The 18484-nt window shown below is 45.4% G+C and overlaps 6 protein-coding genes across 8 annotated transcripts; 3 read left to right on the top strand and 3 right to left on the bottom strand.

Annotated features, from left to right (window-relative positions):
* The first annotated feature begins 558 nt into the window (after positions 1-558).
* LOC119552915 (bifunctional peptidase and (3S)-lysyl hydroxylase Jmjd7) lies at positions 559-1649 on the top strand. The gene has a single exon (XM_037862852.1). It carries the CDS (start codon positions 592-594, stop codon positions 1540-1542), a length of 951 nt encoding a protein of 316 aa, XP_037718780.1. The 5' UTR covers positions 559-591; the 3' UTR covers positions 1543-1649.
* Positions 1584-9214, bottom strand: LOC119552914 (putative uncharacterized protein DDB_G0271606). Of its 2 annotated transcripts, none has more exons than XM_037862850.1 (9): positions 8852-9214; positions 8378-8534; positions 7748-8148; positions 7513-7605; positions 5930-7454; positions 4554-4822; positions 3943-4493; positions 2458-3565; positions 1584-2400 (listed from the first exon to the last, which is right to left on the bottom strand). In XM_037862850.1, exons 1-9 carry the CDS (start codon positions 9125-9127, stop codon positions 1795-1797), a joined length of 4986 nt encoding a protein of 1661 aa, XP_037718778.1. In that variant the 5' UTR covers positions 9128-9214; the 3' UTR covers positions 1584-1794. The 2 variants fall into 2 exon arrangements, with proteins under 2 accessions (XP_037718778.1, XP_037718779.1); XM_037862851.1 differs by having other exon boundaries at positions 8378-8522.
* Positions 9215-9559: 345 nt separating this feature from the next.
* LOC119553301 lies at positions 9560-11185 on the bottom strand. 2 transcript variants are annotated; one of them, XM_037863620.1, is made up of 3 exons: positions 11078-11185; positions 10812-10875; positions 9560-10360 (listed from the first exon to the last, which is right to left on the bottom strand). In XM_037863620.1, the coding sequence occupies exons 2-3, from the start codon at positions 10863-10865 to the stop codon at positions 9674-9676; spliced, it is 741 nt and encodes a 246-aa protein (XP_037719548.1). In that variant the 5' UTR covers positions 10866-10875; positions 11078-11185; the 3' UTR covers positions 9560-9673. The 2 variants fall into 2 exon arrangements, with proteins under 2 accessions (XP_037719548.1, XP_037719549.1); XM_037863621.1 differs by having other exon boundaries at positions 11084-11163.
* A 2232-nt stretch (positions 11186-13417) lies between these two features.
* On the top strand, positions 13418-14308 carry LOC119554936 (protein obstructor-E). The gene is made up of 3 exons (XM_037866046.1): positions 13418-13521; positions 13586-14022; positions 14084-14308. The coding sequence occupies exons 1-3, from the start codon at positions 13434-13436 to the stop codon at positions 14306-14308; spliced, it is 750 nt and encodes a 249-aa protein (XP_037721974.1). The 5' UTR covers positions 13418-13433.
* A 408-nt stretch (positions 14309-14716) lies between these two features.
* On the bottom strand, positions 14717-15656 carry LOC119552553 (probable chitinase 10). The gene is made up of 3 exons (XM_037862173.1): positions 15512-15656; positions 15013-15449; positions 14717-14941 (listed from the first exon to the last, which is right to left on the bottom strand). Exons 1-3 carry the CDS (start codon positions 15654-15656, stop codon positions 14717-14719), a joined length of 807 nt encoding a protein of 268 aa, XP_037718101.1.
* A 706-nt stretch (positions 15657-16362) lies between these two features.
* Positions 16363-17802, top strand: LOC119552552 (probable chitinase 10). Its single transcript, XM_037862172.1, has 4 exons — positions 16363-16369; positions 16537-16776; positions 16887-17365; positions 17578-17802. The coding sequence occupies exons 1-4, from the start codon at positions 16363-16365 to the stop codon at positions 17800-17802; spliced, it is 951 nt and encodes a 316-aa protein (XP_037718100.1).
* Positions 17803-18484: the final 682 nt, after the last annotated feature.

The raw sequence follows: 18484 nt of genomic DNA, 5'->3' as shown, positions 1-18484 counted from the left end.
CGTCGCCCCAACCGTCAACTAGAGGTGGCCAATCGCCGTTGGGGCTATCGATGACTTGCTGTTTGAATATCGACATCCTCCATCGATTGTTTCTGCCAGTGTGAACGTGCAGCTAAACAGTGTACTTTAGGGTGGTCCTCATGTGCATGGAAATTCTGAGGGTCCAACGGTGCGCATTATAGCATTTTCTAAGTTTATCATTCATACGTACTGTTGCCTTTGATCAAAAGATTATTCTATTCTAGATGGCGTAGATTGGTCTGCCCTATTTGAACAATTATAGCAAAGAAACCAATAAGTTGACAAGGTGGATTTTTCCACTTGGTTTGGACTATAATCTAACTGGCAAACGTGTCGTAAGAGTAATTTTTAAGACCATTGCGCAACGTAAATCCTAATATTACTATTATTATTACATATGTACATAGTTTTCGAATATAAATTTACATATTGAATCAGAAAAGCTCACAAATGAAAAAAGCGATAATTTCACTGAAATTCAGAACACCCCCACTCATCAGCCATGAGAAGGTCCACTCTATGGAAAAACGCGTTAACGCCACAGTGCAGAGAACATCTGTTGTTGCCGGCATGTCGCAGGTTAAGAAGGCGTTGGATGTACTGCTCCAGGAGGCGGAAGAGCTGTGCATCGGGAGCAGTGTAGTGGAGCTGGATCGGATTCCCACTGCCCTGGAGTTCTGCCGCGACTACTACTCCAAGAACCAGCCGGTAGTCATCCGACAGGCGCTCTCGTGGCCTGCAATCGGTAAATGGACGCCGGAATACCTTATCAAGGCTCTCGGGGACAGGAAAGTGGACGTTGCCATCACTCCGAATGGCTACGCCGATGGTCTGGCCACTGAAAAAGGTCAGGAGTACTTCGTCCTGCCGCTGGAGACGCAAATGAAGCTATCCGAACTGGTCCGCCGTTTGGATGATCCCACAGGACCCGTCCACTACGTCCAGAAGCAAAACTCCAACCTCAGTGTGGACCTACCAGAACTGGTGGCCGATCTGCGGATTAGTGATCTGGACTTTGCCCAGCAGTCGTTTAACAAGCCGCCCGACGCCGTCAACTTTTGGCTGGGCGACGAGCGTGCCGTGACCTCCATGCACAAGGATCCATACGAGAACATTTACTGTGTGATTTCCGGCCACAAGGACTTCATCCTCATCCCGCCGCACCAACTAAGCTGTGTGCCCCGAGGGCTTTACAAGACCGGCGTGTACAGGACCTCGGAAAGTGGGCAATTCCACATTGAACCCCTGCAGGATGAGGAGGGCATCGAGCAGAGGACTGAATGGGTCAGCATTGATCCCCTGGCACCTGACTTGGCCAAGTATCCGGAGTATGCCCGGGCCAAGCCGCTGAAGGTGCGCGTTCACGCCGGAGACATCCTTTACCTGCCCAACTACTGGTTCCACCACGTGTCCCAGAGCCACAAGTGCATCGCTGTGAACTTCTGGTACGACCTGGACTACGACAGTCGCTACTGCTACTACCGCATGCTGGAGCAGATGACGACCAGCAGGAGTAACTAGCATCCCTCAGGAATTGTTATCAAAACTATAAACATATCTTGTTGTCTTTAGTGTATATTTATATATAATATTGTTGCATAATTTAATGTTAAATAAAAAACTATAAGCCAAATGAAATGTGATCTATGAATAGGGACACGGACAAAAAATATCTAACGTCTGCGAAATCCGTAAAAATGAGTTTTTGAATATCCGTACATATGATGTATAGTGAGATTAGGAATGTGTGTTTGATTGTTTGAATCCTATAGTCTATTCGAGACTGCTTTCTTGCTTTTCTGCGCCGGAAGACTCTGCAGCAGCCTGGCCATCCGCTTCCTCGCCGGGATTCTCGTTGTTCTCGCACTCCAGGTCGCCATTTCCCGACGAGGACGTATTCTTCTGGTCAGCTTCAGCCAGGTCGGCATCGTTATTGGAGTCCTGCGACTGGGATTGGGACTGCTCGCGCACTCGCTTGTTCGTCTGCTTGGCCGGACTGCCAGCAGCAGTGGTTGGCGCCTTCGGCTTGGCTTTACAGCTGTCCTGCGGCTGCTCCACCACAAACAGCTGCTCCAAATAGGAGCGATACCAAAGCAGAAACTCGTCACGCTGTCGTGGCATATCCATTTTCTTGATCTTAGCGTAAATGCGCTTGGGCGAGATTAGTGGCGAACTGGCGGCCGAGTTCTGGGCAGCAGTTGCCGTCAGCTTGGAGACTTCCGCCAGCAGGGAATCATTAATGACGGTATTGTTGTGCGTCTGGTTGCGAATGCGTTTGATTATGTACTCGATTAGTTCGTGATCCGGGGCCAATTCCATGCTAGTTCCTGCTCCTGATGCAGATCCAGAGGCATGTTCCGCTTTCCCCTCGAGCATTTGCTAGTAAGGAAGACGCCAATGATGAGTGTGTCTCGAAAGGATACTAAGCTTTCTTACCTCTTCAATTTCCGACCTTACAGAAGAGGTAACACCAGATGCACTGGCTGCTGTATCCTCCAGGACAGCTCCATTTTGTGGAATGACCACAGTCAGCTGCTTTACTGGCGATCCTTTATCATCCTCGGGCCGATCGTTGTCCAGCTGCAGACGCATCACTTCCAAAGGCGTCTCACTGCGACTCTCGGTGGCCTCCACGTCGCCCGTGGGCTCAGTCTCCTCTTGGTTGAGAGCTTTTCGCAGACCGTGCGGCTCTTGCGACTGCTGCATCTGCTGATTTTGTTGCTGCTGTTGCTGCTGCTGCTCAAACAGCGTCTCCAGCCGGCGGTACACATCCTCCTTAATGGATTCGTAAAACTTTGTGGTGAACTTGTCGTTCTTCAGGGCATTCACCAGCAGATTGCGATTCAGTTCCTCGGAGGCAGTTTCCTCGGTTTGCTCCATGGCGTTTGATTCATCCATGGGCGAGGGTTCCTGTCCTAGGATAGGAGTCGTATCCACTGGAGTCATCTGGGGCAGGTCTATGTAGTCCATGTAGTGAGCTGGAAGCTCAAAATTAAAGCGAAGGTGTCGCTGCTGCAGTGGAGTCAGCGAAACCGTCGAAGTGGTGGGCTTTGCTGGCACCTTGTTCCGCTGATACAGTGGACTGTTGCCGTAGTTTACGTTCATGTTCAGATTGGAGGAGCTAGCTTGCTCGGGCTCTTCATCTCGCAGCGTGGAGAGTTGCGGGCGCCGACGGTTGCGACGCCGACCCGATCCAAATATGGCGTTATCATGGTTCTCCTCTACCTCATCGACATCCTCATCGTCATGGTCGCGGTTGTGAGCGGGATCCTCCCGCCAATCGCGTTTCCTGCCCGCACTACCGCTATTATTCAGGTTATTGCTGCCATTGGCGCTGCTGCCATGCAAAGCGGTTAGTGGCGTCTCGAAAAAGTGGCGACGCTGCTGCTGCTGGTGGGTCAGACCACCACGGGTCGTGGGCGGAGCCATCAGTTGGGGCGGCGCAAAGTAGCTGGGACGCGGCGCCCGCTGTCGACGGTACTGTTGGTGGTCCATGTTCAGCTCCTCGTTGCTTTTGTTTGATAGGAGATTCTGGCGCGAGTGGCTGGAAAAGCGCACAGATATTAATGGGTTAATGCAAGCGGTCAGCAAATAATCAAGCAGATGTTAGTCCAGTATTAAGGTCAAATTAAGTAACTTAAATAACAATTTATAAAATAAAATTAGAGTTTATTTCAAACATAACAAATTTTTTTTTTCTAATCCAAATCGGAAAGAGTAGTTAGTACTTGGAGTTAATCTTGGGTTAGTCACTTTCAACTCTGTTAATGGAACACTTGCTTGCAACGCCTGGTTGCACTTACCGAAGCACAGAATTGAAAATTGACTTTAGACAAAATGGTTTCATTTAATTTTTATTGCTTTTAACCCCTTTTCACCAAACACCCGAATAAAATACCATCACCAAAGTTATAGTATTACCTGCGGAAGTTGTCCCAGTAATTGTTGGCCCGGTTACCGGGTGGCACCTGGTTGTTCAGGGTGATACCCGCACCGGGTGCTCCACCCCCAGCAGCTCCCTCGGGCAACGAGTGCAAGTTGTTGGCATGCTGGTTCTGGGTTCGCAAATTCGAGTTGTTCTGGTGGATCGTGTTGTTGTGATGGTTCATAAAGATTGGACCCGGACTTGAGCGGTACGTAGGCGGCGACAATGGAGTCTCATTGTTGTAGTGCGTCGGCGGTGGTGGCGGAGCGGCATTGTTGAGAAACGGTTGTGTCTGGTGCTGCTGCTGCTGATGATGATGAGATTCGCTGCCAGTGCGGTGACAGCTGCGCTGGTAGTTACTAAAGGCGCTCTGGTGGGCGCCAAAGTTGAATAGCTGCTCCGACTGGGCACGACTGTTGCCAAGACACAGATTGTTGGGCATCTGACCCATTCCGGGTCCCACCGGAAGATTCGGAGGCGGCACCGACTCTGAGCGCAAGCCGAAGCTATGATCCTGGCAAGCTACCACATTAAATCGATCCTGGAGCTAAGTAACAAAAGTTATATTAGATCGTGTGAATCGTGGTAATCTGGAGAACGTTCTTACCGTATGCAGTTGGTTGTTGAGGTTGTCGATCTCCCGCTGCTGATGCCATAGTGTCTGGTTGCACTGGCACACCGAGTTAATCAACATCTGCTGCGTCTGCATGAATTGCTGCAGGAGCACGGCATCGCTCGAGGTGTTCGATCCGGAGGCATTCGAGGAACCCACCTGCGCAGCTGTTGGCGGTGGCTTGAACTCGGTCCCAGTGCTGGAGCCAGCCGGGCCATAGATCGGTTGCTGTCCGTGCCACGCATTTCCGGGGTTGTGCGATGCTGTGGGAATAAGGAATATAGTATTTTTATTTTTCAATGTGGTAAAAATGGTTCTAAAATATTTTTATGAAGAGAAGGTATTTGTTATTTTCTAATCCATTTTTATAGATTTCCTTATTTAATGGTACACAAATAAGTTTTCATACTAGTAATCATAGCTAATTCAGGTCATTTCAACAAAATGTATGTTTCAATTTTGAATAGTACTCAAACTTTTTGTTAGATTTATATGTTATTTATAAGAAAAGAAAATATAACAAGGAAGAACGCTATAGTCGAGTACGTCGACTATCAGATACCCGTTACTCAGCTAAAGGGACCAAAGGGAAATGGAGATATGCAAGCAGCAAAGCGAGATTTAAATGCGCCACCTACCGGCGGAAGACAGATTTAAGCATTGTGGGCGTTAGGGTAGGCGTGGCAAATTTTTTTTTGAATTAATCGATAGGCATTGACGAGACCAATACATTTCAGTTAAAATTTTTAATCTAGCATAAAAATTGTGGGCGCCACAGGCTTGGGCGGTTTGTGGGCGTTAGAGTAGGCGTGGCATATTCGCATAACAAACTTGCGCTGCGTACAAGGCTACGGAATCTAAATCTGAAATCCCAATACTCTATCTTTGATAGTTTCCGAGATATCCGCGTTCATATTTACGATTTTTTGAAGTTTGTAGGCGGTTTGTGGGCGTTAAAGTGGGCGTGGCAAACTTTTTTTTGGGTCAATCGATAGGTATTGATGAGAACAATTCATTTCAGTTTACATTTTTACTCTAGCATCAAAACTGTAGAAGCCACAGTTTTGGGCGGTTTGTGGGCGTTAGAGTGGGCGTGGCACTCTACTGAAACAAACTTGCGCTGCGTAAGAAGCTCAGGAATCTGCTCGCCAAATCTCAATAGCCTAGCTCTCATAGTTTCCAAGATCTCAGCGTTCATCCGGACAGACGGACAGACGGACAGACGGACATGGCTAGATCGACTCGGCTAGTGATCCTGATCAAGAATATATATACTTTATGGGGTCGGAAACGCTTCCTTCTGCCTGTTACATACTTTCCGACGAATCTAGTATACCCTTTTACTCTACGAGTAACGGGTATAAACATACCCCATATTCCTGGCACTGGCGCCATGGGCGGCGGCATGTACTGCGACCTGTTGCTGCTCGAGGGCAAGCTGTCGTTGCCCAAGGACAGAGTATCAAGGGTTGCGTTCAGATCATCTTCGTTAAGGGTGGACGGAGGAGCCGGCGGCGGCGGAGCTTGCTGTTGGGGTATGTTGGGCTGCTGACCGCGTCGCTGCTCCACCACCGTGCTGGCGGACGCAGCCCGCTTGAGCGTCGCCGAGGAGGCGGTACGTACGTTGGCGAAGTACTTGTCGCTGTCGGTGTCGTCGTTTCCCTCGTCATCCGCCTCCGAGGTGGTGTTGTTGCTGGCCACATAGCGCTGCTCCAGTTCCCGCTGCTTCTGCTCGTACTCCTTGCGCAGGCGCTCGCACTGCAAGCGCAGTTCGTTGCGAAGTTGTTCCTTCGTGGGCGTAGCCTGAAGGGAAGTATCCACCTCAGATGGTTCCTCCTCCTCCTCCTCCTCCTCCTGATGCTGTCTCAAGGGTGTGGGGGTTGGGGTAAGACTACTTCTTTTGAGTGCATCATCGCCCAACTGAACTGCACTGGCCGCTTGCTGTTTGCGGCGCTCGATTTCCGCCTTCAGGGCCAGGATACGGTCGCGCTCCTTTTGCAAACTAGCTGCCTCAGCCCGCAGTTCGGAGGTAAAATCGTTAAGTTCGAAAACGCGCTTCGAAATCTCCTCAGGCAACTCACGTTCCACGCTGGAACTCTCCTCACTCCGCCGCTCCAAGGAGGCACCCATGCTGGGGGTACTTTCCTCGATCTGGCTAACAGTGTTCAGCATTCCTTTTAGCCGGGCCATCTGAGCCTTGAGGGCTTCAATATCCGCCGTTTTCTGGTTGATCATCGCCTGGGCTTGAAGTGCTCGCTGAGCAGCATTTGCCGCCTCCTGCCTCATGATGGGTACATTCCTCTGGTATTCCACTGGCACCACACGCTCTTTAACCGCCACTGGGGCAGGAGCTGGCTTTGGAGAAGGCGTGGGAGTTTCCTCCTTAACGGCCCTAGTCGACTCCCTAGCCGTACGGTTGATGCTGTTCAGTTCATCCACCAGGTTGCGCATATCCTCGCGCTGGGTGCGCAACGATTCCAATTTCTCTTGCAGTGCCTGCTGCTCGGCCAGGATCTCGGGGCCATCATCGCCGAGCACAGTGCTCAGCTCGTTCTGGTTGTGTATAAAGGCGGTGAGATTCTTCATGCGACCTACCAGTGAGGCCATATCGTTCTGCACCTGCTGCACGGACTCGTATTTCGGGGCCTCTCCTCCGTTGCTGTTGTGGGGCAGGCGATCAGCCTGCTGGCGCAGCTGCTCCATCTCGCTGAGGTGGGACTTGGCCATGTTCTGGATGTGCAGCAACTTGGCCTGCTCGTCCTGCAGGTGCTGCATGTTCCTGTTGGAGGCCTCCAGGCGCTGCTGCAGCTCGTCGAAACTGGGAGTGGTATCGGGCGTGGGTGTCTCCAGGACGCTGTGCAGCGACTGGATGGATTGGGCACGGTTGTCGCTCATCTGCAAGGTAAAAGGAGTTCGAGTTCTAGAGGTTATATAGCTGGTTTCACAGACTTACCTCGCTTAATGCAACATCCTCCAAGCTGGTCGAATTTACTATGCCCTCTTCCTGCTCCGCGTTTGGGTTGATCTCATGCACCATGTTGTTGAGCTGAGGCAACAGAAAGAAGAGGAAGATTGATATTAATTGGCATTACTAGAAACTGATGGGATCTGTTCTACATAAAATATTACTGAATAAATATCTCGATATTATTGATGATGCTTATCTGATAAAGAGTTATTAAAATCACCTCCACTAGGTTTACACCTGGTTGTTGTCTATTGCTGTTTAAGTTCTCGTCCAGCCCGAGCAGGGTTCGCAGCACATCAACCTGGGAGCGACCTGTTTCGTGTCTCGGAGCCAAAGGGTTCACTCCAAAGAGTCGTTGAATGAGTTGGTGCAGTCCAGCGGGGGTCAGTTGTGTGGACTGCTCCTCAGGGCCACTTATATGGCCGTTTCCGTTGCTGGTAGTCGCGTTTGGTATAACCACACCTACTGTGGCATTCGGGGGCGTAGACTGACGCAAACGCAGCAAGGCCGACGAAGATGAGGGGGCGCCCGAGCTATTAGATGACGAGGATGGCTGGTGCTGAACCCTCTGGACGGGACGCACGGGGAATCGGTAGCGCTGCTGCTGTTCCTGCAATTGCTCTACAATGGAAAATAGCCAAAGATCAGTATGGAGGTTTAGGTCTATTGCCAGAGTGGGCTGCGGACTACATCATCTCAGTGGGCGTTTATTTTCGTTCGCGTCTTATTTATAGAACATGAACTGGCGCACCGATCTTTGTGTGGGCCATGCCGCCGATCGCTGGGCCAGGTACGGATATTGGAAATTGCCCAATGAGATGTGTATTCCGTAAACTTTATGAATAGTAACCTGCTGACTCGTAGCTGCTCTGCTCGGCGGCCAATTGACGCAGTGTCTCACGCTGCTGTTGCTGCTGGGCAGTTGACTTGGTTTCCTTGCTCGACAGCTGCTGATCCGCCGGAGATCGATTCTTGCCGTTGCTGATGCGTGCGCGCTGGAGAAGATCCTTTAAGTAACAGCAGGCAAAGATAAGAAGGAGTACTATCACGAGTATGGCGCTAATTTTGCTCGTTTTAGGTCTATATATATATCTTTTTGAGATATATATATATAAATATAGAGAGGGAGAAGCACTTCTCTGGCCGATCGAAATTCGTTGTCCGCTGCGGTTGCGTTCGCTTTCGCTACTGAACCAGTGGATAAAAAATCTTTGCGGGCCGAGATGAGTGCGAAGTGTATTTATAAATCGAAGAAGAGAAGGGTCTTTGGTGTCTTCTCTTCGAGGAGATTTGCCATGGCAACCGAGCGGCTAGGCTAACTCACGTTCAGTGTTTTCAGCGTCTCCCGCTGCAGTGGCTCCGCAAAGTCCAGGTCCGGTTCGCCCAGGTGCTCCTGCTGCCGTCGCGAACGCGCTGATCTGCTGGTCACCGTGGATGGGGATGCATTTGCTCCCGAGGCAGGTGCTCCATTTAGGGGCGTTTGTTGTTTGGGCACGGCGCCGGTTGCCCCGCCCACCGAGTTGTTGTTGTTGTTGCTGGTGCTGCCGCTGCGGGCACTGGCGCTGCCCTGGTCGGCAATCACTTTGGGCGGCGGCGCCATTAGAAAAATATATATTTGCGTACAAAAAAACGACGCTAGAAAAAATCTTGTAAAACTCTCCTTTTTGTTTTTCGCTTTGCGCACTCTGACAGCTGTTTCGAACCAGGGCTGGCAGCTTGCCAAAAAGCCTACTAAGATGCGGTCACATTGCGTTATCGTTATCGTTATCGAAATAACTGCTACATTTTAAAATTAGTTTTCGACAGTTGAAAACTTATTTATGAAATCTTTGTTTTGGTTTATACCACTTTGTAAACCTTCTCGCTTATCTTTAATTTATTTTATTATTCCTAAGGGCTTTTGCTATTTTTTATATGTACTTTATAGGCATTGATAATGTTCCTTCCAAGCATTTAACTTAAACAACATAAGCTCCATAGTAAAGTGTAGATTATTACCTTAAAAAATCAAACATTTTAAAAGATAACTATGTATTTGTAAGATAAATATACACTTGGTGATTATATACTTTAATTTTATAATATCATCCTTTGATTTCTGACATTATATGACTAGGACCAGTGCGTGATTTAAGTCTAATATGGCTTATTTTCCCTGTTTGCGCTGGATTATGTCCTCCTTGAGGGTCCTGATGCGATCTCTTTCCGCCCGGAGGCCCTCCGCCTGTCCGCGCAGATCGCTGGTGAAATCCGTGAACATGTTGAGCATGGAATTCAGGAGCTCTGCGTTGTCGGGAGCAGAACTCGTTGAAGGATTTTCATCCTGAACAGTCTCCTCAGCCTCCTGACTTGCCACTCGAACTTCAGAGCTTGTGGTTTGCCGACTGCTTTGAACCGAGGAACTGGTCTGCACCACCTGCCTGGTGGACATGTGCTGCTCTATCATCTTGGTGGTGTCCACCATGTTCTGGACACGCTTAAACTGAGCCTTCAGGTTGGCGATCTCGTTCAGCTTGGCCTGCAGGTAATTGGCCGTCTCTTCATTGTCCTCTTCGCCCTCTTCCTGGACAGTTGGTGTGGCTTCTTGGTTGGTGGGTTCGGCAGGAGGGGAAGAGGATGAGGGCAGTAATTCTGCCTCCACTGAAGCTACCACCTGGCTGGACGTGGATTCCTGGGACACTTCTACCTCTTCGGTTGACTGCCTTATATGTTGGCGCTGGGCATTCAGCCTTGTGAGCTCGGCGGCTCTCAAACGCAACGTTTCCATCTCCTCGAGCAACTGGCGGTGCTCCTCCTGCATCTCCTGCAGCTGCCGGTTGGAAGCTGCTAGGCGCTAGAGTTATATAAGGAGGCTATTAGTCATGGCTTATAAAATTATAATTAATAATTTCCACTTTAACCAATATAAATAAATCTAGAAAATGCATTACATATATGCAACATACAAATTATTAATAAAATGCTGCGAACCCACATCAGACGTCCATGGGATCACAGAAACACAAAAGATATGTTTTCTATTATCTATCCAACAAAAATAATCTAGCTAATATGGGATGCATTTGCTTCCTGGTGTACAATATGGTTTTTTCTAATTTCGTATCTTGGTCTTGGTTTTGTGTAGCACGAAGAACCAAAATGTTTACCCTATATGAATCACCAAACATAAAAAAACGGTTTGTCATAGAACTCTTTAAATTTTTGAAAAATGTTTTTTATATTAAACAGAAGTTTATTTAATAAACCAAAGTATGAACTGAATCCGTTTTTTGAAACCAGCTTACCTCACTCAAGGCGGCATTGTCCCCATTTTGGGGCTTGTTGATTTCGTTGACCATTTTCTAGGCGCTAGAAGAGAAGGGGGAGATTTGGTGTTATGTATATCGCGCACATTGATGCTTTCTTCAATACAAACAAAGGCCCACCGCAAGGCACCTTTCTATAAATAAATGCCTCTTTGTTGAATTATATTTTCAGTTAAAATAGTGTCAATCATTTTGGCACTTCTGAAGACAACACAACAAAGAGTGCAGCAGTTATGCAAACTTACACTAACAATTTGACAATATATGAGAAATATCTTTTAACAATTGTTGTTTTATTCTATATTCGATCCTCCGAGCGATGAGCTGTGCACAGAGAGATGCCTAAGTTTCAACTGAAACGAAAAGCCGAAAACGAAAATATTTTCAAACGATTTCGTGTGTACGTAGAATTTGTCTGGACCAGGCGGCAAGCGTTTCGAAATTAATGTGGGAGTTCTTAAAAGATAGCATTTTGAGTGTACCCAAGATGAAAATATTAGAATATTTAGTTATAATAAACAATTTAGTAAATCTCAAGATCCATTTTCAGGTTCGATTTTTTTATTATTTCCAATGGGTTTCGGAACAGGAGCCCAAAACTAGATTCCATAACTTGGGTAATTTTATTCCGATTTGGAAGTGTGATACCTCTATGAGTACGTGTTTGAATTCTCTAATAATTTAAATTCAAATTTATCAATAAAACGAGGGTCAAAAATTTGACCCATTTTCATGTTGGACTTTTTCAGTATATCCAATGGGTTTCAGAATGTGAACCCAAAACTGCACTTCTAGATTCCATAACTTGGGTAATTTTATTCCGATTTCGAAGTGTGATACCTCTATGAGTTTGGCTTTGAATTCTCTAATGATTTAAATGCATATATATCTACTAGGCGAGGGTCAAAATTTTGACCCATTTTCATGTTGGATTTTTTCATTATTTCCAATGGGTTTCAGAATGGGAACCCAAAACTGCACTCCTAGATTCCATAACTTGGGTGGCTTGATCCCTATTTTAAAGTGTGATACCTCTAAGAATTTGTGGTGGAATTCTCTAAAAATCTGCATTCAAATATATCAATAAAACGAGGGTCAAGAATTTGACCCATTTCATGTTCGATTTTTCCAGAATTTCCAATGGGTTTCAGAATGGGAACCCAAAACTGAACTTCTGGATTTCATAACTTGGGTAATTTTATTCCGATTTAGAAGTGTGATACCTCTAAGAATTTGTGGTGGAATTCTCTAATAATCTGCATTCAAATTTATCAATAAAACGAGGGTCAAAAATTTGACCCATTTTCATGTTCGATTTTTTCATTATTTCCAATGGGTTTCAGAATGGGAACCCAAAACGTCACTTCTAAATTCCATAATTTGTGTAATTTTATTCCGATTTGAAAGTGTGATACCTCTATGAGTTCGTGCTTGAATTTTCTAATGATTTATACTCAAATATATTTACTAGGAGAGGGTCAAAATTTTGACCCATTTTCATGTTGGATTTTTTCAGTATTTCCAATTGGTTTCAGAATGGGAACCCAAAACTGCACTTCTATATTCCATAACTTGCGTAATTTTAATCCGATTTGGAAGTGTGATACCTCTATGAGCTCGTGTTTGAATTATCTAATGATTTATACTTAAATATATTTACTAGGAGAGGGTCAAAATTTAGACCCATTTTCATGTTGCATTTTTCTGTATTTCCAATGGGTTTCAGAAGGGAACCCCAAAACTGAACTTCTAGATTCCATAACTTTGGTAATTTTATTCAGATTTGAAAGTGTGATACCTCTATGAGTTCGTATTTGAATTCTCTATTGATTTACATTCAAATATATCTCTTAGGCGAAGGTCCAAATTTTGACCCATTTTCATGTTCGATTTTTTCAGTACTTTCAGTATGGGAACCCAAAACTTCACTTCTAGATTCCATAACTTGTGTAATTTTATTCAGATTTGAAAGTGTGATACCTCTATGAGTTCGTACTTGAATTCTCTATTGATTTACATTCAAATATATCTATTAAACGAGGGTCAAAACTTTGACCCGGTTTCATGTTGGATTTTTTCAGTATTTCCAATGGGTTTCAGAATGGGAACCCAAAACTTCACTTCTAGATTCTATAACTTGAAGTACTGTTGCCCTCGCACACTCACCCATACCCTCCTAAATATAACCCAAGTTACAATTGTAAATGAACTAATGATAGATTAAGTCGAGCCTGCGCGGAAAATTGTGATCTAAAATTAGACCTCTACGAGTCACTTCCTCTCCCACCAATTAATTTGTCTGTCGCAAGAAAAACATCGATAAAGTGATAAGGTAATGTGATGCTTGCACCTTATAAAGGAAAATGTTTGTGAGTTTTGGCAATCAGTTGGTCCAAAAAGCTGACAATGAGTGGAGGTGTGTAAACCAGAAGCTGGCATTTAAAAAGTAAACCAAATAATTTCACTTTTTTTGCAGTAAAGTTGTTTCTTATTTGTCTGCTATGTGGAGCGTTGGAATCAAGAGCTGATGACTTCGAGGGTTCTGGAGCTACTGAAAGTTATCCAGAAACGACAACACCCGATGAGGAATATGGTCTAATCATGGGCAATCTCAGTCTTTGCGGCAATGTGGCGGATAATGTGTTTCTGCCCTTTGTGGGGGACTGCAATAAGTACTACCTCTGTCGTTGTGAGTTCTGGATCCCAAGATCTTAATGTGTTATAAATAACATTATAAAATGTCTTCCTTTTAGCTGGCCAAGCCATAGAACTGCAGTGCGAATGGCCGTACCAATTTAATGCCAATACCCAGAGTTGTGTAAGTTTCGGGCAGGCTGAATGTTTGCCTACCTGCGAGGCCTATACTTTCAGCACCTTTAGTTATCACAGAACCTGTACCAAGTACGTCCTCTGCTACTACGGACATCCTGTTTTAAGGGAATGCCAGGATGGTCTCCAATACAACTCTCAAACAGATCGCTGCGATTTCGCCCAGAAGGTGGACTGTGTGGAGTCCGAGTGTTCCATTTACTATAATGCCTATCACCTACGTTATGTGCCCAGTAAAGTCTCCTGCGAGAAGTATTTTCTCTGCGGCAACGGAGTCCCTAGGGAGCAGACCTGTACTCCTGGACTGTATTTCAGTACCAAGTGTGATTGCTGCGATATTCCCTCGAAATCGGATGGCCAGGTGGGATCCAAACAAGTATATACCCTTAAAGATTTCACTAGTTAAAAGATAAACTTTATAGATCCCTGCTGAACAGAGGAAGGTACGGCAGTTCTCCCGCCTTTCACCCAGAACCACTGAAGGAATTTGTCCTCCCTCCGGCGTCCACTTTTATGCCCACGACTCTCGCCAAGATGCCTATTACTATTGCGTGGATGGACATGGTCTGGTTCTGGACTGTACGCCTGGCCTTTGGTATGATCCCAAGGTCCAGGAATGCCGTGAACCGCAAAACATAGGACTTTAGCTTGGTTGAATTTAATAAATGTGAATGGAGCAAAAGTTGTGTAGGAAAAACTTCCGTGGGTGGATATCTTATTTGCATGAAAAAATTATTTGTTAATTGAAACCATTTTAAATTAAATAATGCATCTAATATTATGTCAATAAAATTGTTTGAAATTAAGTTTTCATAAAATTTAAATAATTAAGAGCATAAGTATGGTTATTTCAGATATGAACACCTCGATTTTTTTTCGGGAGCAAGTATTAAACTCTTTCGATAAGAGGTGGTTTTAAAATTGTGTACAACATTTTACTGAAACATAAGAACTGTAAAACCGTTGAACATTTCTTTTAAAGCGATTCCTTTACCATATCATTAAAGAAAACCATAAGTAGACATAAGTTGACAGTGAATCTTTATTTCAAGCATCTAAGCGCCTACGAACTGTGGTTCCCGGCACTCCCCTCGCTTGGCATCGAAGACCAGACCAGGTGTGCAGTCCAAGATGACTCCCTTTCCATTCAGGCAGTAATAGTAGGCATCCTGGCGCTTCTGGTGGCCAATAAAATGGGCGCCCTCCGAAGGACACTTGATGTCGGCACTACGAGGAGGAGCTCGGGCAAAGGGCAGAATATTCCTCTGCAAGGCTTCGATCTAAAATAAACAAACCATTCTTTAAGTAACTCCCAGGGAACTTCAGAATCTTAGACATCTAGAACACCCACCGTGCAGTTGACTTTCGAAGGGAAGTCGCAACTCTGGGTGCTCGGGTTGTACTGTAGACCATTTGCACAAGTCATAACATTTGGAAGACCATCGTTGCAGATGAAGTACTTATCGCAGCGAGCCTTGCTGGCTATGAAAACGATATCATTCGGGTTGTTCTCCCGGATGCACAGGTTGTCCACACAGTCCACATACTGGGGAAAGTCACAGCGATCGGTCTGGGCATTGTACTGGAGTCCAATGGAGCACTGGCGGATCACGGGAGTGCCATCGAAGCAGAGGACGTACTTGGTGCAGGTGCGATCGTAGCAGAAGGATTCCAGTCCCCTGGTCTTGCAGGAGGGTACACACTTGGCCTCCATCACAGGGACACATTGCTGATCCCGGGCATCAAAGTAGTAGCCAGCAGGGCATTCTCGGGGCACAGCCACCTCACCTGGAATGGTTAAAAGGGATCAGTATAGTCTAAAGGTAGTTCCTCAATGTTTCATCACTCACTCATGCACAGGTAGTACTTGCTGCAGTTGCTCACGTGGGGAAGAAAGAGATTGCTGACCACATCGGAGCAGATATTCACATCCCCATCCGCAGCTCTACAGCCTCCAATCAGAGCAACCAGGGCCAAAAGGGTCAGGCGGTGCATCACTATGGAAAATTAATTTTACTTGAGAACTTATTTAAAGTTTTTGCGATTTCTTCTTACTATTTCGGTTGGTTTCCTCAGCAAACTATCGCCCCACCTCAAAGAACCCCCCAATTTATAGGTAAACCCACTTGGCATTCAATCTCCGGTTTGTTTTGCTTCCCTGCGAATTCCAAATCTTATCAGGTGCATGTTCTTATGTTGTAATTAGAATGCGTTCTTTACTCATTAAAATTCAGCGGGTAAAGATAAGGTCGGCGAACAAGAGCCAATCTTAAGAATGCCTCAATCAGAAAGACTCTGGAAATATACAGTTCTGTCAGCCATTAACAAACATGTGTAAAGATGAGTCACTTCTGTATAATTTGCATCTTAAGATCGTCTGTAATGGTTACAAGTGCTAGGAATAATTAAGAGATAAGTATAATAAAACAGTTCTTCTTTCAGATCCTCATTACCATTGCGCCGTATTGTTTTACATACCTTAAGTACAAACACGTGCCAAGATCTTGAGACTTGATTTGAATTTTTGAGACCTCCTTTTGATTACAAAATGATATTAACGGGTTCTAAGAACCCGCCTATTTAGAGCATTTGGAATGTGATAAATTATCACAATGTTTGATGGCGACAAATTGAAAGCTGAAATGTTTGCAGAAATTGGGGTGTAGTTCCCCTACGACAGTCGTGTGCCGAAAATAGCAAGATGATAAGTGCAAATTAGCAAAAACTCATTAGGCGACCACGAAGAGTCGATATAAAATAAGTATTTTCCAGGCTGAAGGCAAACAGTTGGGTCGCAGATTCCAAGCTGTCCAGGAGTAAGTAACTTAGAGATTGATTTTAGCTAAAATCTAAAGAATTTGTATTTAATTCTCAGTGAAGTGGCTAATAAGTGGTGGTCTTCTGTTGGTCCTTTTCATGGTTCTTGGGATTCGGGCCGACGAAGACCTTGTGGTGGCCCCTGGTCCAGAAGGTGATCCTGAGGATAATGAAGTGGTCGAGGAGGAGGCTGAATACGACATGTACAACAACACCCAGATTAACGTTTGCAACAACGTGGCAGATGGAGTATTCCTGCCCTATGTGGGAAATTGCTCTATGTATATCGAGTGTGAAAGTAAGTTAGAAAGTTAGGATAATACAGGAAGTGGATATCTATAGAGACAAGACACAAAAAAGTGATGTAGTATATTGTTATATATTATATAATCCAATTTATATTTTAAGATAACACCATAAAGGAAATGGGCAGCTGCTTGGAATTGGAGGGCGCTTCAAAAATGTGTGATAACCCTCCGTGTGATCTTGCCTACGACCCGGTCCTCCAGTTGTGCACCTACGCAGATGTGGTCCAGTGCCTGCCCTCCTGCGAATCCTTCCAATTGAGCAGCTTCTGCTACGACAACACCTGCACGAAATACGTGCTCTGCTACTACGGAAAACCCGTTCTACGGCAATGCCAGGATGGACTCCAGTACAACAACAGGACGGATCGCTGTGACTTCCCCGAGTACGTGGACTGTGTGGCCAACGACTGCTCGGCCACATTCCAGCCGGAGGACATCATCTACCTGGCCAGCAAGGCCTCCTGCAGCAAGTACTTCGTCTGCTCCGACGGCTATCCGTGGGAACAGGAGTGCGCCCCTGGCTTGGCCTACAACCCGATTTTGCGACTCTGCGACTTTGCTAAGAATGTTAACTGCTCGGTGAGTCAAGGAAAATTAGAATGAATTCTAATAACATCTAACCTCCGAAAGATGTTTCAACACGAATCTTGAGAGCTCTTTCGACTTGATTCCAATAATGTTTCTTCTCGAATAATTGAGAAGAAAAATTCTTAAACTGAGAAAAGTTGGTCTTGCTTTTTTTTGTTTTTAATTTTTCTTATGATTTTATTTCATATGTTTTTGTATACCAGATTGATGCTACGGCCAGGAATATTATGCCCTATTCCCGATCTCCATTACGCCGTGCTGACATCAAGTGTCCCACTGTAGGAGTTCACTTCTATCCTCACAAGTTCCGCCGCGATGCATACTATTATTGCGTCGATGGCAATGGGGTCACACTGGACTGTACTCCGGGTCTTCAGTACGATCCCAAGGTGGAGGAGTGCCGCAGACCGGAATACGTTGGTGCCTAACCCAAGTTTTTCCAAATAAACAATTGAAACCTGTTGCTTCTTGATCTTTGATTCTAAGGATCTGGTTTAAGTATTAAATGGGGTAAAAATTTTTTTCTGTTCTTGCTCAAGGAGTTCAGATAAATTTGTTAGCTGTATAATATGTCTTTTAAGTTTTGAGCTTTCATAATGGAAGGCTTATATATTTACTTCCTAAACATTTTTAAAGCCTTATCAAGTGAGTTCTATTGATAAAGATGATTACTAAACGCTGATTATCCCAGAACAGTCAGTCTCAAGCTTTCTTTTCTTCGTATTAAAACGCCATCCATATAAGGTAGATTGAAAGCTTTTTATCAAAGATGTTAGATAATCGAGGGAACAGATTGAACTCGAATTTAGAACTTACTTTATTTGAATTTCAGGTTATCTTTGAGATTAAAGACGTTACAGTTTGAATTAGATGGCCCATTCACAATGGTTCTTCATAGAGGGCGCATGTGCCGCGAAGAGAGAGCAGCAGAGAGAGCCCCATTCACGCTCTTCTCAGAGAGCCAAATCCACCCACCCGCTGGCCCACCGATTCGCACGGCCACACATACAGAAAGCAAAAACAAAACGCTGTCTGCGGGTTAACAAAAAAAAGGAAAAGCAGTGGTGGGTGGAAAGGGGGTTGAAAGAGTGCTGGGCGAAACTCATGAAA

Source organism: Drosophila subpulchrella, chromosome 3L, assembly GCF_014743375.2.
Source record: "Drosophila subpulchrella strain 33 F10 #4 breed RU33 chromosome 3L, RU_Dsub_v1.1 Primary Assembly, whole genome shotgun sequence".
NCBI lineage: Eukaryota > Metazoa > Arthropoda > Insecta > Diptera > Drosophilidae > Drosophila > Drosophila subpulchrella.
This window is presented reverse-complemented; position numbering and strand designations above follow the sequence as displayed.